Source organism: Nipponia nippon, unplaced genomic scaffold (genome assembly GCF_047370975.1).
Source record: "Nipponia nippon isolate SJK-2023a ecotype South Korea unplaced genomic scaffold, ASM4737097v1 scaffold_2, whole genome shotgun sequence".
In the NCBI taxonomy this organism is placed as follows: Eukaryota; Metazoa; Chordata; class Aves; order Pelecaniformes; family Threskiornithidae; genus Nipponia; species Nipponia nippon.
In genome coordinates, this window is record NW_028262336.1 from 41,958,669 (window position 1) to 41,977,165 (window position 18,497).

At 37.5% G+C, this 18,497-nt stretch overlaps 1 protein-coding gene across 1 annotated transcript in view; it reads right to left on the bottom strand.

Annotated features, from left to right (window-relative positions):
• Window positions 1-1,164: 1,164 nt before the first annotated feature.
• The window catches only part of IL1RAPL1 (interleukin 1 receptor accessory protein like 1), a 786,803-nt gene continuing 769,470 nt past the window's right edge, over window positions 1,165-18,497 (bottom strand). The window contains exons 9-11 of the mRNA XM_087757310.1: window positions 18,175-18,318; window positions 5,124-5,294; window positions 1,165-4,670 (exon numbers count right to left, since the gene is read on the bottom strand). Of these exons, the coding sequence (XP_087613436.1) occupies window positions 3,952-4,670; window positions 5,124-5,294; window positions 18,175-18,318 (1,034 nt within the window). The 3' untranslated portion in view covers window positions 1,165-3,951. The remainder of the gene's footprint in view (window positions 4,671-5,123; window positions 5,295-18,174; window positions 18,319-18,497) is intronic.

Genomic DNA, 18,497 nt, shown 5'->3' on the forward strand with positions numbered 1-18,497 from the left:
TTGCTGATCTGCCTGGATGGGACCCAAAAAAGCCAATTGCTTTATGTAGGTCAGCCAGAGCTTTGCATGACAAAAAAAGCCACAATACAGTCAAAAAACAGGTGGGTATTTTGACCTCTCTTCTCCATTGGCCTTTATCTTATTTTTGAGCTTACTTTACTGCTGTGATTTTTTTTTCTTCTTTGGATTTTAATTAAACTCTCCTTAGGCTTGCTAGCTGGATATTTTCTTCTTTTTGTTTCAATTTAAGAATGAAGGAATCCTGTTTACCAGGCCAGTTTTCCCCAAATCTCACTGCTTTATCTATAATTTAAATGTGTTATTAATGCACAATATCCAAGTAAAACTTTGTGAATTTTAATCAGGGGGGTATGACAAGCTTTCCAATTATTTCAAAGCTGATTATCACTCATTATGTAACATAAGCATGGTTTTCACAGATGTGCAGTAATAGAAAAATCTTAGTTTGCATCTAAGCCTAACAGTATTTAGCTCTAAACCAGATCATATTGAAAGTGTTTGATGTTGGCTGCCAGGTGAGAACTGGGTCCCTACTAAAATGCAGAAGACATTTTGCTGCTGCTTTCCTTGCAGCCAAGATTTCAACTTGTCACAGACTGCAAATATGAATTCCTTTTCTCTTTGCTTTTCCAATTTTCTTCTTCCACACAAATCAATCTTACATTCATTCAACTTTATTAGATTTACTCTCAAATCATACTGCTGCAACTGAGAACAGAATCAGACCCAGCAATGCACTTTGCCTTCAAAATAATTAGCTGCATACTGTACAGTCTCCCATTTCTGTCCAGCTACATGTGTTGTCTGGAGAACCTACATACTGAATTTCCACAGGTTGCGCAACAGAGTCCTTTAGTTTTATATCAAGGACTACCCTGATTAGAGAGAGCCTTATAAAGACAAAGCACCACACTTGGATAATTCATGTGCATAGAATCCACATACAGACCCAAAGTTATTGACCAGGCAGAGTAAGTTTTTCCAACCATCACACTGTGCAGTTTTTAAAATAAAGTGCTATTTGCTTATGGCTAAACCTTATATGTGGCTATTGCATGCACGCTTCAGGCTGCATTGTCAAAAACTGGAACACCTTCACCAAAAAAGGATGGAGCCTAAGCACTAGGGCAATGACAGGTTTGGTTGGTTTTTGGGTTTTTTTTACATTTTATTTTGTGTTCCAACAGAACTTTTGTCAAACATAGGGCAAGTGAACACACAACAGTTTCCTTCACTGCTCCCCGCACAGAGCTGTTCATAGAGGAGGAATACTAAGGAGGAATGTTTCAAAAGCCATAGATAGCTTGTCCATTTATTTCAGGTTTTGTGATTTGTTTCTTTTGTTTGTTTGTTTGTTGTTTGTTTAATATTATGACAAAACATTATAAGAAAAAATTTTTTTAAGTAGTGTGAATATCAAATAGTATCCATCAATCCCTGAATCATGCTATTCAAAGTGCTTAAATCTACACTAAAAATAGAACAACAGAAAAGTACTCCCCATGTGGCTTAGGAAACACCTACCGATCATCTAAATGTGACTGCGGTCAGATAGTTACATTCTACATGTATTCCACATCCCACTATTTTCCCCAGGGCATGTAAAGGGGAGGGAAAGGGGAAAAAATAATGCATTGCTTTCAGAGTATACTGGGGTATTTGGCATCCAGTTGAATGAAGGAAAATGCCATCAGTGCCTGACAGGTGTCCGTAAGAGCAAATAAATAATAGCTTTCTTACACTATGAAAATAACCAAATGTACAAAGCTCTCTTAAAATTTTATCTGGCCTGGCAGCTTCATTTTCATTTTGAAGATGTCTGGCACATGTCCAGAGGGAGACACCGTAATAAAGAACAGATTGTAGAAAAGGACTTGAGCAAATTGTCAGAGAAATAAACATTTTTAAGCAAATAAAAATCAGTGCACATCCCAAAGCTCTATTAGCTTGTTATGCAGATACTGAGATTTGCTGAGTTTCACAACAGGAGCATAGTCATTTCCTCCCACACTGTCAGTTCTGGATTAGTCCCACAAATATCTCCCAACTGCGGTTTACCCACTCTCTACCCATCACTTCTCATTAAGAAGACCAAAATATTATAAGCTGTACTTTTCTCATTGTGACAATTGGGATGAACAAACCCTACACATTCATTATATTGGCCAATATCATTCAGCTACCGTAAAAATACCTAGAGCTAATTAATTACATAGACTATGACGTCTGTTCACCAGGATACCAGTTACATTTCTGCCAGGGTAAATCAAACCCATGGCTATGTGACAGTGTGCTGCAACCAGGAACTCTACCCCAGCTCCTCTGCCTCTGCTAGCAGAGACTAGCAGAGAGCTTGGCCTGAATACGTTGTAGAGCTACAATACCGCTCCTCTCTCTTTCTAAAACCAGAAAGGACTTTTTCATTATTTAAAACATAAGTATGAGTAAGATGATTATTTCATTTGTCTTAAAGATGTCCAGATGTAAACATAGTGTTTGGTTTTTTTCTTCCCTGGCAGCCGTGGTACACGCAATATTTGCAACTCCTCAAGGATAGAATCATACATAAAAAATAAAACTAATTTATTTATTCATTAAAGTGAATAAATTGCTTTTAATACTTCCAGGTCTGATTTAAATATTAATTTCGTATAAATAAAGTTTATTCTGACAACAGTTATATTTGTTGGTATTCATGTCATTTTTTTCTGCCTGAGTTCTTACTGAAATCATGTTGAAACTAATAAAGTTTTACTTATCATTACAAGCTAAAACCAAATGAAAGAAGATTTCTTAATCCTGAATATATAATTTTAAAGCAAATACAGTTTTTGGAACATTAAAATACAAGGGGACTCTGTAATCCACAGCAAAATAATGTTTTGCTCTTACTTTTTCAGAAAATACACTTTCTATAATACAAAGTGACAAACCATCTACACTACTGTCTTTTTATTCCCCTTTGGTTTGGAAGTCATCACTGTAAATATCAGCAGGACTCTCTGCACTTCAGTGCCTATTGCCTCACTTGTCTAACTTGCCTGACAATTGCAAATGATATTATTTGCAGGATTTTGAAAGGGGAAAAATAAAAAGCTAAATGCTTAAAAATAAAATCCACAACCACATTAATACCTTTCCAGGAAGTGTTAAAAATAGGGTTTGCTTTTATATTTATAAAAGGGATACAATGAACTCATTCTTAAAATAATAAGTAAAAAAAACAAACCCAAGAAAGCAAAAACCAACCCATCTCTAGTTTCTACACACTCTGTAGTAACTACTGTGAAGCAACTGATACAGATTGGGTATATTCTGTTGTTTGACAGGTATCTACCAAGTTACATGTTAGATGATCAGACTGTAGTGTTACCCCAAATGGGGATCATTGTAAGGACAGGGAAGGAGTAGTGCACATTACAGGAGTAGAAATGAAACTAGAGCTCTCAGTGAGGGATGGGGTCCTTCTAAGAACAAATATTCTCCAAAAGAGGTGAACTGCAGCAGGCATGGCCTTCAGGAATCAGGCTAGGCAGGCCAACAAAATGGATGGTGCTTCTGATATCAACATAGCTTTGTCCAAGCATTCCCAAGAGAGGTTAAAAACAAACAAAAAGTCTAAAACTATACTAATGAAGCAAAAAAGTTTCCTATCTATACAGCAGTCTCTTCATTTAAAAAAATGTAAATATACAAATTCCAATGACATATAAAACAAAGTCAAAAATGTGAATGGGAAGAGACATGGGTAAAACAGGAAGACTGATGCTACAAAGAAATTGCAAAAAACATATGTACAAGACCCTGTTTTTCCTCGTATGTTATCGATTGTAATGCATGTTTAACAGCAGCAGTCGAGGATGTAGTTCCAGGCACCGGACTGCAGACTCAGCTCCTATTCAAGGGGGTTGACAGCCCCTTGCATTTCGGTCACCAAATGACACTTGATATACTGGTCTCCCGTGGCAAGAGAGGCAGTATCGCACTGTTTGTGTGAGCCTCCTCCGGATTCTGCTCCCTGTTAGTTTTTGTCTGCGGCCGCTGCCCGTTTATAAGTGTCATAGGGATGTTGCAGTAGGTATGCTGGTTACCTATTGAGGTAAGCGGCAGGGTGCCGGTAGGAGGTACATCGTATTCATAGCTTCGATAATAGTGTTTCTGGCGCATCTGTGAATGGTATGTGTTATGAAAGGTGGAGCGCAGGTCTGGATGGGCAGTGGCAAGAGCAGTGGAGGTGGCAGCAGCCATGGAAATTGCGGAGACTGTCTGCAGTTCCCCAAAGGGCCCCTGCTCACTGACATCTAAAACCTGCTCGTGTGTGATGGGTTCAATCCTCTTAAAAGGCATTTCGTACTGTAAACGTTTCCAGAACTTGGAATTCAACTTGTTGCATTTTGGTCCATGCCATTTAATGACAGTGAGGAGCTTGATGGTGTGTTTCAGGGCCTCGACCTCCTGGTAGTTCATAACTCCTCGTAGTTCACTGCATTCAATCAGTATCACTTTGATTTCACCCGTGACTAACATGTTTCGAAGCCTTGTTTCCAGTTCAAAGATGCTCCAGCCTCTTCTTACCACATAATTTGGAGTCATGACGATGATCAGTCGCTTGCTTTGGTCTACACATCTTGCCACGTCTTCAATGTAAGCTACAAAATAAGAGAAGTGCTCAAAAATTAATCTAAGACAACACTCTGCTCCCATAGACTAAGGAGAAACAAAAGAGGCAAATCCCTGCTCCCAGAAGAGGGAGAAAACTCTAAGGAACAGGCAGACTCTAAGGAACAGAAAACAAAGACCTCTGTATTCATTCCTAGATATGCAAGCTCTCAAAAATTTGTGAAAAAATGTTAGTCTCATTTATTTTCTTTACTTATGTATGCCCTTTCTGCACTGTCTCACCTTCAATCAATATAATACAATTGCTAAAAAAATAATCCTCTTATCTGGGAAATACACATTAAGTATGTTTGGTGGTTTATCTTCATCATTCCCTAAGATGAGGGAGGAAAGAAGGAGTAGGCATAGAAAAGATACCAAACCAATCACTGCAATCACTGCATTTGCAGTTTAGGAAACACGCAAGCATAAAGAAGACTTACTTCCAGTGGGAATCAAATCTCTGTCTGGTATGAACAACTTGTAGCCATAATGCTTTTCAAGCATATCTGGTAGGATCTCAAGAGCAAATCTTTCTTCTTCTCCAGTTTCTTGATTCCACTGGTCAGGATCCACTTTGGTATAGGATAGATATGCATCATAGTCTTTGTTGTCTAAGGAAAGAGAGGAAGAAAGTAAGTTAGTTCATTCATTATTCTTGCAGATTTCCTAGATAATTCCTCAGGAATTATTTCTGGGAGAATTTCCCAGGAATAAGAAATTGTTTAGATAAAATGGCAAGCTTTCACCCAGTCTCCAGATACGAATCCATTCACCTTTCCTGTTTCACCTGGTAGAGGTAATTCTTATTTACAGAGGTGCAAGGGAGAAGGGATCCATATCCATAGACTGAAGTCAGTTTGTGCATAAACATTTGTGCAAGGCTCCATATGAAGGAAATCCACTCAACTGTGGGGTGACAGCTTGTGAGCACAGAAGAAAAAGTCGCTGAAAAGAATTTGAATTCTTCTTTAGCTTTAAAAGGGAAAAGAAAACATGGAAATACCTAAGCTAATGTGCAGTTGTCTCTGCTGCACAGTAAAAACATTTCAGTCTTGCCATTTTTTTACTATAAATTTAGGGCCTGGGGCTGAAATGTTCTAAGCATATGTGTATCTTGTAAAACTTATTGGCTTTCCAGGTCTGAAATTACTGCCAAGCTTAAATCTCTGCAGCATCAGCTCCTGATAACGCAGTTTAAATCTCTTGAATTCTATGTGCTTAAATTTGCAAATTTAATGTTGCATTAATGTGCATTTCGTTACTTAACAGTATGTTATTTCATTTCAATATGAGAAATAAATGTGCCTGTTTCTTAAATGTGCTTGGTGTGCCTACATGAAAGACTGAATCAAAGAACCATCATTAATTTTCATTAGGAGGTCAATAATGCCAAGTGCTCTGGAACTAATTCAGTGGAATAAGAGGTCATGTTTTGACTTCTGTTGTGAAGAAAGCAGAAAAAAATCAATGGCAAGAGTAATGAAATGTTAGCATCCTTCTAAGTCTCTCGACAACATTATGCACAGGCTATCGAGAATATCAATCGCTTGTAAAAGAGACCTGATTGAATACTCAACTGTGTGTCATAAGTAACATTATATTCCTTCAATGCTGACTTCAGTTATTTACTGAGGCACTCCTTTCCTTATTTTGCACCTTTTTGTATTCTGGTAGCATTATTTGGAAAAGCCTGCCAAATGCAGGATGGGTGCAAAGAGTATAAATGAAATTAATGAAACAGTGCTAATCTTGAACAGTTCACTCTTCCTTCTGAGGAACCATGCACACTATGCTCATTAACATTTGCAGATGACAAAATTAAAATGGTAAAACCGTAACTACTTTCAAACTTACCAAACCCATGAAATGGCTGTGTGCTCATTCTCTCCCCTGCACACTTTTTGTGTGATATTATCTATTGAATTGTTATATCCACAGAAAACAAAACAAACAAAAAAACCAACAACAACAAAAAAGAAAAACAAGAAAAAGAGAAGGACTGCCTTCTATGGTTCACTCTTTCTATTATTTTTCTCTTGAGTATTTGTGAAACCATGATCTTTCACAACAAACAAGCACCTAATGCCTTTGACAATGCCTTGAAATAACACTGAATGGATCAAGTATGAGATAGAGGGAGATTACATAGCAGGTTTTTGTTTCTACAGTAGGACAGTGTTAACCCAGCAACCTAGTCAACACACAGAGAGGTCAAGAGACATATGGGAAAATTACGACAAATGACAAAATGGTGTGGTAATGCCATTTTCTGTTGTCATCTTGTTAATGGTCATAACCATAGGACATGCTTGAGAGCAGTGTTGCTCTGTTGAAAGTCTTTGAGTAAAGGTGAGAATGTATCATTTCTCAAAGGGGTAAATAATAAGAAATAATGCAGCGTTCAAACTGTTTTAAAGGCTCAGAGTATTGCCTGTTGACATGGTTTGCACATTCTTACTTAGAGGGAAAATTATTCATGCTATGCCACTGTTTTCTTGCATATGTAAATATGGCATTAGTGCATTTATTTGAAATATACATTTTTCATACCATGGAGGCTCCAGCATTTCCACTGACTACAACTGCATTATCCTGTATTGCAGGGAACATTTCCTTCCACGCTAATTCCTAGTTTTAGTAGCATTTGAAGGGCTATGAACAGCCAGGACCTAGGGTAGATCTACACAGGTGGGTTCAGGCAATCATGAATTTATTCAAACTCCAATCCAGCAAGATGTGTAGTCCAGTTTAGGAAACTATTAGATGCATTAGCACAGTGGTTTCCTGAGTTATTATACTCCCCATCTGTCAGTTATTTTTAACTTTGTTTGATGAAAAGTAAAAAGTTCAGTTTACAGCAGAATTACCTTATGTGGTAATTTTGTTATTTGATGGGCTGACATAGTAGCATGAGCAGACAATTTGCAAAATATGAAATGCCTGGGATGATCACATATGCCTTTGTTTTACTTCTCTGATATTTATGTATTAGCCTGTTTTTAGTTTATTAAAATTATTTGGGTTACATTGCCAACTCTGTGAAGTGTTTTAACAACTACAGCAGGCAGATAACTACGCAGACAGCAGAAGCAATCTTTTCTGTGTTGTGATCGAAGAGCGACAACATTAGTTACTATTTTCACTAATTGTTATGGGTAGTCAAAAAATGTAGACTTTCAGTTGTAATGCAAAATGGGAGAACTCATAAAATTGTTGAAATCTCCCATCTCCAGGAAAGTATTTAAACACACAGTAGATAATATCTCTGTGTGCGGGTCTTCTCAATTAAATGGTCCCACCTACTCCTGCTTGTAATGGGTGGGGCTGATGCTTACATTCTAAAGAACATTTCTGATCTTAATTCATGTTTTTTAATGTTCTGTCGTAATAGACTGAGAGGGAAAGATGGGAGCCTGCAGATATGCGGATCTTATGGCTGAGTCAAACTCTGGGACCTGGGGCTTTCATCTTGCCAGTCTCTTGGCCATGTCACATGGAAGCAGGAAGCTCTTGGCTTTGCTCTCAAGCCCTTTGCTCTCAGGCTGTTTTCCATCTAAGCCTTCCTTCAAGCAATGCATCAGGAGTCCCCAGACTCCCAGCAAGCATGCAGGAAGTCCACCACAGCTTTGTGTTTTCTTGACCATTTACTGGAACAGTAAATATTTTACCCATGAAAATATTTGGTGTCAGCACATCTGCCTTTTCCAAGAAAAAAACCCTTCATCAGAAAATTTCTTATCTGCTCCTAATTACAAATCAAGTCATAAAGGACTTGATATTACTACTTATATTATTATGTAGTACAATAATTACTGATTTGGCTATGCAATAAGTTCAGATATTGGCTGGATCTAATAGAAAAAAAGGGCAAAAATCCAAACTCAAAACAACGCAAGCTGGTGGCAAACTAAGCTTTTCTTTAAAATGAGAATTTCCTTATTTCCCTTCATCAGCAAACAATTAAGTCTTCTATCCAAGCATCCTTGGAATGAAAATGTGATTAGTTGTTGCTTGCACTTTGAGTTTAGATATGGATTATGCCATTTCAAAGATTTGTTTTTGTCAGACTCCTGTGCATTAGCAATAAACTGGAATATAGTTACTCACTACCCATTTCCTCCCACACTTAGGAAGAAAAATACCTGTTAGTAACCAAAGGCAGGGGTGTTGATCATTTCATCTGAAATTTTTTTCTTTCCCATGGAGACTGAGAGCAATTATCTACATATACTTTTGTACCTGAAAGCACTCTTATTCCCCTAACCATTTCAGGATTCTTTTTTTAGAAACGTATCAGAATAAATTCATCTTGCATTGCCTCCAGGTATGTTGCAGAACTGTATTATGTATGGCTGTCCTTTAATTTAGTGAACACAGCTGGATGTAACATACAATATCATGCAACTGCAATACTTTGAAACATTTTGGTGTAATAAGTTTCCTCTTCCCGTTCTTTCTGAATGGACAAGTAATCCTCTTCAGTTATGTGGTTTGTGGTTGCTTTCTGCTGCCTACAGGTAGTGTACAACTAGAATGGAGTTCTTGAACGCAACAGCCTGCATTTCTGTGAAGTCTTGTTGTATCCATTAATTGAAAATATTGAAACAAAACCTAAAGCAGACCTTGCATGGCCGAATTCAACCAGACTTGATGCAAAAAAATTCTTTGTTATTGTACTGTAGATAACTATGAGAGCATGTGGAAGCTGTGGATTAGTTCATCACAATGGGATCAAATATAGCCTGTGCTCAAGGTATGATGCATTCAGTACACAAATGTTTCAGTCAGCCCAAAACAACTGATACTGCAAGAGTCTGGTCAAAACAGCTCAGCCACAGGCCTGACAAAATTGTTTGGATCGATCTTAGGGATAAACATTGAGGGTGAAATCTCAACTTCATTAATAACACATGGAAACATTACTTCATTTAGTAGCCCAGGATTTCAGCCAAAACACGTTGCATCGTTGCAACATACATTCTTTAGTGCTGTTCATTCCTTTCGTTAGCCACCCAAATGTAGAATATGTTATCATACTCCTTGTAACTTTGTACAGTGTTAATCCAGCAGAAGTGATAAAAACTTTTAAGGGATGAAGTTGCAAATGCTGCTTGTTATTCTGAGGATGTGCTCAGCAGCAGTCACTTAAAGGCTCAATGTAAGCATAAAATGAAACCCAGACTCTATATGCATCTACATTGTCACATGCAAATGGGATCTTTGGGTAAGTAAATTGCTATCAGACATCTAAGAACTCATCTGTATGCATGTTCTTTTAACAGCTACACATGAAGAAATGGTAAGCTGGTGCCTACAGAAAGATAGATAAAACTTCCTCTTCTACAGGGACCAGCATACAGATTCAACTTTGAATTTGTATTGTAAGCTGTACATGTCTTCTAATGATTTCCATGTTGCACTCCAAGAAGCCAGCAGTTTGGGCCTTTGAGAATTTATTAAACCTTAAACATTGCAGATATGTCTGCTAATGGGGGACAGAAGAATTATATCTATGGATGAAATATTAAAAATAAAAAAAAGCCTTCATAGAGTCAGTTTTTTCTTATCAGCCATGTTCAAGCAGATGACAAACTCTGATTTTCAGCTGGCATGTTATGTTTTAGCACAACAGATTAATAGATCAAAACAAAGAGAAATCCCACAATGTCATATTTCATAGTGAATCTTATGTTAATGAAGCTGTAAGACCTAGATGCCAGGGTCAAGCCACGCCTCTGTGCATCCTGAAATCCTCCAGAGTCATTAGCAGTGTATTCAGAAACATTCAGTGCACTGAATGCAGCTGACCACGCACAGGCTGCTCTGCAGCTAGGTGTAGCTGGCAACACATCTGGCTTTGGCAGATCTTCCATATCAATAGGGAACTGGACAGCTGATTCCCTTCCTTTGCCAGAGCACGTGCCAGCCTAGTAAAGACTCAGATACTCATTACTGGAGCAATGCGCTGATTTAACTCAGAGTTTCAGGTTTTCAAGTGGGGTTCTTAGAAATGACAGACCGGATCCTCCCAGTGCTGCAGGGGGTCGGAGTCAAACCGATGCAGAAGGCTTTACTCTTTAAAAAAACCATAATGTGTTCAGGAAAGGTTGCAAAGTACTGAGCTTTCAAAACTTCCCAGAGACTGTAGCTGCTTCAAAGTTATAATGACTATGGTGTTTCATAATCTGTATTTGTTTCATTATTTGTGGGGCCACATTTAATGTACACATTGCAATAGTATTCATCACCTTTAATGTAATGAAAAATGTAATTTAAATGTAATTTAAAATGTAATTTAAATTTAGTAAAATGCTCAAATCCTAAGTCTTTCAAAATGCTTATACTTTTCCTCACACTATTGACTGTTGCTTATGAAGTTCACCTTAACATTTTCTTTTCTTTTTAAATGTCAAACCCTTCTAATGTTAATAAAAATTAAGAACTACCAACACTAGCTTTTCTGTGACAAAGTATTTTTTAAGAGTAGCATTCCTAGTGATAGATCATATCCTTGTGCAGAGTGGGTAACGGTGAATTGGAGGGAGGTTTTGTAAATGCAACACTGGGGAAGAGGTTAAAGAAATGTAATCAATTCTAAATATGTTCTGGAGTATTCTCAGCAAACCATAGACCAGAAAAAAAAAAAAAAAAAAAAAAGGTCCTTTGTCCCTAGTAGCACATTTATAAAAATATTAAAGCAATATATGTGCCTTTCTTTTTCCCTTTCTTTTCCTTCTTTTTTTCCCCTCCATTAAGCCATATTGAATTTTGGAAGTCTAAAGAACACGAAAAAATAAAAGAAATACCAATTTCAAAGTTGATTTTATAAAACATTTATGAAAATCCCAAGATATCAATGTTGCATTTGAAATTTCTTGAAAATTAGGGGTGATTTTCCACAGACAAAAATTCAGCCAAAAAATAATACAATGACATGATTTCAAGTATAAAATAAATTCTTTCTGTAAGATATATTTTCCTGGGTTTTGCAAGTCAAACACCAAACTAAGAAAAAATGTATTAGTAGATATTAAAAGACCGAATGGTAACTACCTGGCTGGAAACATAGCATAGCATAGTAGTTATCTATGAAAGGCTGGAAGAAACTAGCTACTATTTAAAAAAGGTGAAAGTAGGAAGAGGTAGTAATAAAGACTGTCATGTAAATTCTGAAAATGGGAGAATATAATTTTTTTCTATACTAAAGAAATTTCTTAAATAAAAAGTATCAAAAAGTGATGCTCTTATTAGGGTCCTAATTCAACAAAGCAACTAGTTTCCTGTATAAAATACATGCTTAATTTTATGTATATTCCTTAGTTCTGTTGATCTCAGTGACGGTACTTGTATCTTATCATTGGGTTAAGTATTTTGAAAACTGGAGCTAAGACAGCCTTGATCTAGGTAAAAACAGTGAAAAGTTAAGTAAATCATTATAGATATAAAAAAAACTCAAGGGAGAAATGGCTTGGAAAGAGGCTTTCAATTTAAGATTCTTGAAATCAGATGCCAATATACTGCGTTCATCTCACCTGCCTCAGAAATCTGCAATATGTGCTTTGGCCTTTGATAAAAAAAACTTCAAAGTTTAGAACCATTTGACAGAGCTGCTGGTTGAGGAACAGGAGATATATCAGTCTTCATTGATTTATATATGTTAGTCTTTTTTTTTTTCTGTTTTACATCTGTAATTTCTAATTTATAACAATCTTTTAGTTTGGAATCTAAAGATGTTCTTGGTGATATTTTATTTTTTAATACGTATATTATGCATGTACTTTAGATGTTATAAAATAGGAAGAGAGAAGAAAGCAGGAATTTTTCTTTGAATTAGTAAATTTCAAGGACAGCATCTAGAAAATCCCATATTCAATGGAGACATAAGTTGAGATTTTATTGTTTGAATTGCATTTCAGATGTAAATGAATAGCATAAACAAAAAGAGTTAAGAGAAGCAGTTCTCCAACAATAAAATTGTGATTAAATAAGAGGAAAATCTTTTTGTAACCAGTAATATTTAGAAAGATGAAAGCTGCATTTTTATAAAGGTGATTTTAATAGAATTTGAAATTGACAGTCATAGAGCAGGATTTCTTATTGCTACATGTTGCCAATAGCCAGTAAGAATACATACGCAGTGGTAAAGCTGCTATTGCAGGCTTATTCTATGGGTCCCCAGGGAAGATTCTGTAATTGCAAAGTCACTAACGTCAGCAGTAATTTCAGTCTAGCTATACCTGCACAGCATAACCCTTAATACAAGTGCCTTGGTGGTGCCTAAACCATTGGTAAAATTTATACTTGAAAGTTAGCAACTAAGTCACACTGAAACATTAAGAATCTCAAAGCATTGCCTTTCCTTGTTGTGTAAGAGGTTTACTGGGATGAAACTTAGGAAACAACTAAGAAGTACATCCTACCTTCTCTTGTCTTGTACAGTTGATAAGATATTATCTGAACAATCCCATAGGTCTGTCCATGAACCCTGCTAGTCTTTTGCAGCTAAATAAAGGACAAAAATCACATTTACCTAAGGACTCCCAGGTGCAACAGAGACTTCAAAGCAGAAACTGTTTCATCAGTCTCCTAATTTGAGCATTGATTTGGTTCCCCTCAGCAGGCAGTAGAAACTCATCTCTTAAGAAAGCGCAACCAGCACAGCCAAGAAACAGCCACTATAGATGTCATGTATCAAATCCAAACAAGATTTCCTGAATTTAGAGAGCTAAGCAGCGACACATTGTAATCACGTTAGGAGCACTGTTTTATTTCAGCGGGGGGGGGGGGGGGGGGGGCGGGGGTGGGGGGGCGGAGCAGCAACCTGCAGAACTGAAAGTGAAACCCGGAGGAACTCCCCAGCCCTGGCTCCCAGGTGCCTTTCATGCCGACAGCCCAGCTGCACAGAGGCTATGTCTTTCCTCAATTCACCAAGGTTGCCTTGGCAAGGAAAGCTGAGAATAAGATCGAGGACACCATGGGGAGCTCCTGACCAACACTGTGGAAACAGCAGATGGGACCTAAGGGCACCAAGGGTCATTGTGAAGGTCATCATATCAGCTGCTAAGCAAAGCTCTCACTTTCTAGTTATCAGCTGCCTACAAGTTTTTTGTTCTTGAGCTTAAAGCTTGACTTCTCATCAGCCTAGTTGTGAGAAAGGATATTTATGTAAATTTCATTGGAAAAGTATTTACAGCACATTTGTTCAGTCTTTCTCTTCAATTGCTATTTTTTTTTATTCTTATCAATTTTAATGCCAGCCTCTTAATGTAGAATTTTTTATGATAGTGTTCACCCCTTGCTTATTAATTCCTTCGTACAGAAACTTCCACCATTTTAAATGGTTACTAATGTACCCAGGTAATGCTAGGGGCTGGTGCCTGCAGACTGTTTCTATTGCTGACTATAACATATGCTCTTTTCACTGAAACTGGAATCTGGAATGTAAACACATATATAAATTTGTGATTTTGAGTAATTTTGCCTATCTGATCATGTTCAATGGTTTTCAGCCTGTCATCTGTAGACTTCTGGATTTATCCTTAGTATACCTTAAAGCTGGCATACAGACATTTGCACATCTGCTGGAAACTCTCAGGTCTTCAAATGGCAATAAAAAGTTGAAAATAGCTGTTTTGGTGACTTTGAGCCTCCTGGCTGCTTTAAGGCAGCATCATAAATGGTGCTGCTTGGAGAACTGATCTGACTCCCCTCTCCACCCTCACTGTGTCTGCTGTGGCTGTTATGCCTGGGGACTGATCCTTGCATGATTTCATGAGCAGGAACAGTCTCACAAAGGAGAAAGTTGTCCCAGGTAAAATCCTGGGAAAATTTCCATGGATTTTAGGGGGCCTGGAAGTCAGCTCGTACGTAGGCAAAGAGCAGATCTCTATACAGTGGTAATATCTCTTTTGGTACTAACAGCCTATTAAGGTCCCAGAGTGCAAGGGCAAGAAGTCAGGGCATGTGTTGATCGCAGGTACTTGTGAACGTTTACTTGCATTTTTATTCTTCTCTGTTAGTTAAAGTACAATACTTAGTTTGTTCATCAAGTCATTTAAAAACTGGGAAAGGCAGCAAGAGAAGATCCTTGGAAAATAAAAATACATAAACAGTAACTGCTGAAACACTCCTCAGAAGATGAACATGGTATAAAATCTCTTGTGTTGGAGCTCAATGTACAGCAAAATAGAAGAAACCATCACTTCTAAAAGTGGCTTTCACTAATAATGTGTTAGTCCTTACGGTGCACTTTATGGACAAGGTTTTTTAAAATAAGCTTATAAGTTTAGAGCTGCAAACCTAAAAAAGGTTGCCTGACATATAACAATGCTGAGCCCTCAGAAGTTCCCAGTGAAGTATCTATTTCTTAAAATTTTATTGTTTTCAGAATAATACTGGACATTTCTTTGTTTGCATAGCACTTCAAGGTATCATTTTCAGCTTGTATGTGGAGACATCTTGAACTGAAATTCTCCACTTAAACAGATTTTGGAGTTTCTGACCACCAAATTGGTAGGAGTGAGTTATATCTCTGAGACTCAAGGTCATGCGAAACACCTGCAGGTGAGAAAATTACTGTTTTGCCAAGGGTCAGAGTGTTTTTCTTGCCCCTGTGCTCCAGCTCCCAGGGGGATCTGTCAGACGTTGACAGTGAGGTCCCCTGACTAAACACTGGCACGTCACGTTGCTCCACACCGAAGGACACAACACAGTGTCCGTCACGCAGTCCCCTGATGTGGAGTCAGCTCCCAGGCATCTGGAAAGCACAGGCACAGAGTGGGAGGAAAAGCGGCAAAATGTGAGCTGTATTTGATTATATTCCAATTTAGCAGAAAATGCAGGGAATTAACCATGAAAACAAAAAAGGGGCTTCAATGCTTGTTCTCAGGAGACAATAAAGGCAAAACTGAGCTAAAGTGTTTGTAGGAGAGAGAAAAAAAACAGAAGCAGAGTCTAGTCCCTAGGATGAGAGAGAAAATAGGAAATTCAAAGCTGAAAATTAGAGAAATGAGGAATCAGCAGCTGTGATCACTTGCTTAATCTGCAGTACCCCTACCAAAAGTAATAAATTAAGTTGCATTAGCTGTAAGGGTTGAATACTTTGTTTTCAAGTATTTCTCACAATTTACCCATTCCTCCCACGGAAATGCGTATGTTGGCTTGAGGAAAAACTGATGTGTCTAAGGCTTGGAAAGGAAAGAGGAATTGTGATGAGATTTGACGTCCTGAAGGGCTTGTTCTCTGATCAGGGAAGAAATGAAGTGTTGCATTTAAGAAGAGATTTTCAACTGAAAATTTTAATTGGACCTCGCTTTTAAAGTGTTTGAAATCCTCTCTGGGTATAATATAGTGCACACAAAAAAAGCTTGTGATATTTTGATGTTTGCTTATCTACATGCTGTCCCGAAGTACAGCAGAACATGGTGTAAATTGTGAATAGCACATGGGTGTTCTGCTGTTGCACTGCAGGAGATGCGGTTAGAAGATTTTAGAGTTCAGCACTTTGTGTCTGTCCGTAACAAACTAAGCCAAAGGAAAGGATCTGAAGGTATGTCTGCAATTTATTTCTTCACAAACCATGGCTTGGTCTTCTGTGGGGCATTTTGTCTCTGTCTTCTTGTTTTTGCAAGCGTGTAAGTGAAAGAGAGTAAAAAGTCCAGCTGCAGTAACTTCATTGGCACAATGGGTTTTATCCGTGTTGCCAGGATATTGAATACAGTAGAAACTACAGGTTTCCATTGGCAATCTGCAAGTAGTATTTTTCTTCTTATATTACTGCAGTTAAACACTCAAGATATCAGTGTTTCCATTGGTCATCTAAGGAGAATCCATGCTTTATCTTCTTTAATGATGAACTTTGCTCAGAAGGATAAACTGAATGGATATTGGTTTTAAATCCCAGAACAGTATCCTTTAAAGGTCACCCTTTTGTTGTTTAAAATGTGTGATTAAAGTATTGTTGTTCCCATGTGACCAATGTTTGGGATGGGAGGAGAGAAAGTCAAGTGTAACACCTGGTAGAGTAAGTTTGCAAACGAATTGGAATGATTTGAGATAACAATAAATGACAGCTGTAAAAGTAAGAATTACTGATACTGAGAGAGAAAACATTAAATTGCATCTATTTAAATAATTATTAAACTGTCTATTTCTGCATAATATAATATGACTATTATTACATTCACACAATTCATGCAAGTAAGCATGCCTATTTAAACTTTGGGCTGCTTTATGGAGAACAGAGGACCTCAGCTCCTAAAAAAAAAAAAAAGGTGTCTGCCAAAATCCTCCATGAGTCACAGTCCTTCTGGGCCTCAGTTTCCTCCTCTGTAAATAAGTAGAATAACCTGATTTTTTGCCCCACTGAGCTACTATATTAATGCATCCTTTTTGTAAATCCAGTAGAAGGATACAAAATGTTCTAATGCTCTTGGGCTTGTTGTTCTGAGAATTTTCTATTTTGAATCCCTGTGCATTTTTAGATGGGAGGCAGAAGTGGGTCATTCCATAGTGATCTTATTATGGAAGTCTTTCCCTTATATAAGGACCTCTAATTCTGCTGCTGCTTCTCTCCCTTGATGACAGATTTGGCCAGTGCTTGTTTAACAGTACATATTTATTTTAATATGTCACAGTGGCTTCTGCCCACAGGCTATTACCTTGACCTGTAAAATAACTTTTATTAGTATTTCAGTAAAAAAGAAGGTCCCGTCACCAAAGATGTAGTGGTAGCACAAAACATCAGGAACTCTGACCCAAGAAACAAAACCTAATTAATCAGAGCCTGCAGCTCAACCCAGTTTGCTGCTCAACAGCAGTTTTGATTAGTAGGGCTAGACGCAAAGAAGACCTTTTCCTTCAGTGCTTAAAAAGAGAAGAAAAGAAAATGCATGTATACATTTGACACAAGCTGGTGCATACACTGCTGATTACTTTTGTTTAGGCTGGATGTCCTTGAATCACAGAATAACTTTAATGACCATTAGCCACTCTCTCAGTGATTAAGTAAATGAACTCAAGAAAATTAACTTCTTGGTACCTTTCCAAACACTTGGTACAGTTTATTGAAACTGATCGGTTTAAACAAGCAGTAAATTGAGATTCACTTCAACCTCTACCTATTTGGCGAATACAATTAGGGAAGACACTCCCTAGCTTATGGAGAAGTGAAGCTGGCTTTCAGTACGGACAGAAAGTGAAAATCTTTAATGCATCAATGTTGGTAATTTACATTCAATGTCTGGAATAAAAATCTAAAAGACATGGATGTCTTCTGGAGCTCCAGAGAACAGCACGTACATCAGCTCAGCAATCACTGCTGCTAATGTGCTGTATGAGGAATGCATATTCAAGTCAGTGCCTAATGCAGTGAGAAATACAAATTGCGGTTGTTAACGCATTTTGAACTGAAATGAAATTTGGGCCTTGGTGGAGAGAAATAAAAGACAAGCATGCTTAGAAAGTAGGAAACATACTAAGAAGCTGCCTTACCTCCATCTAGTTCTTCAGCTCCAAAATGATTCCTGTAGAAGAGCATAATCTCTATTTTGTAACACTTGTAGATAGTCACTAAACAAACAAGCAGCAGCAGAATAGCACCAAGTCCACCAGCAAGCTCAACTGTGTACATCAGCTCTGCAAAGAATTACAAAACGCAGTAACAACCACATTCCAAACTACAGAAAGATTAGAAGCAGACCTCACACTTATGTTAAACATTAAAATAAAATAATGAATGACGGGTTATTTATGTATTTATTTCATTTTAGGGCCCTTGAAGAATTAATTAATTTTTTTCCTTTAACAAAATAGTT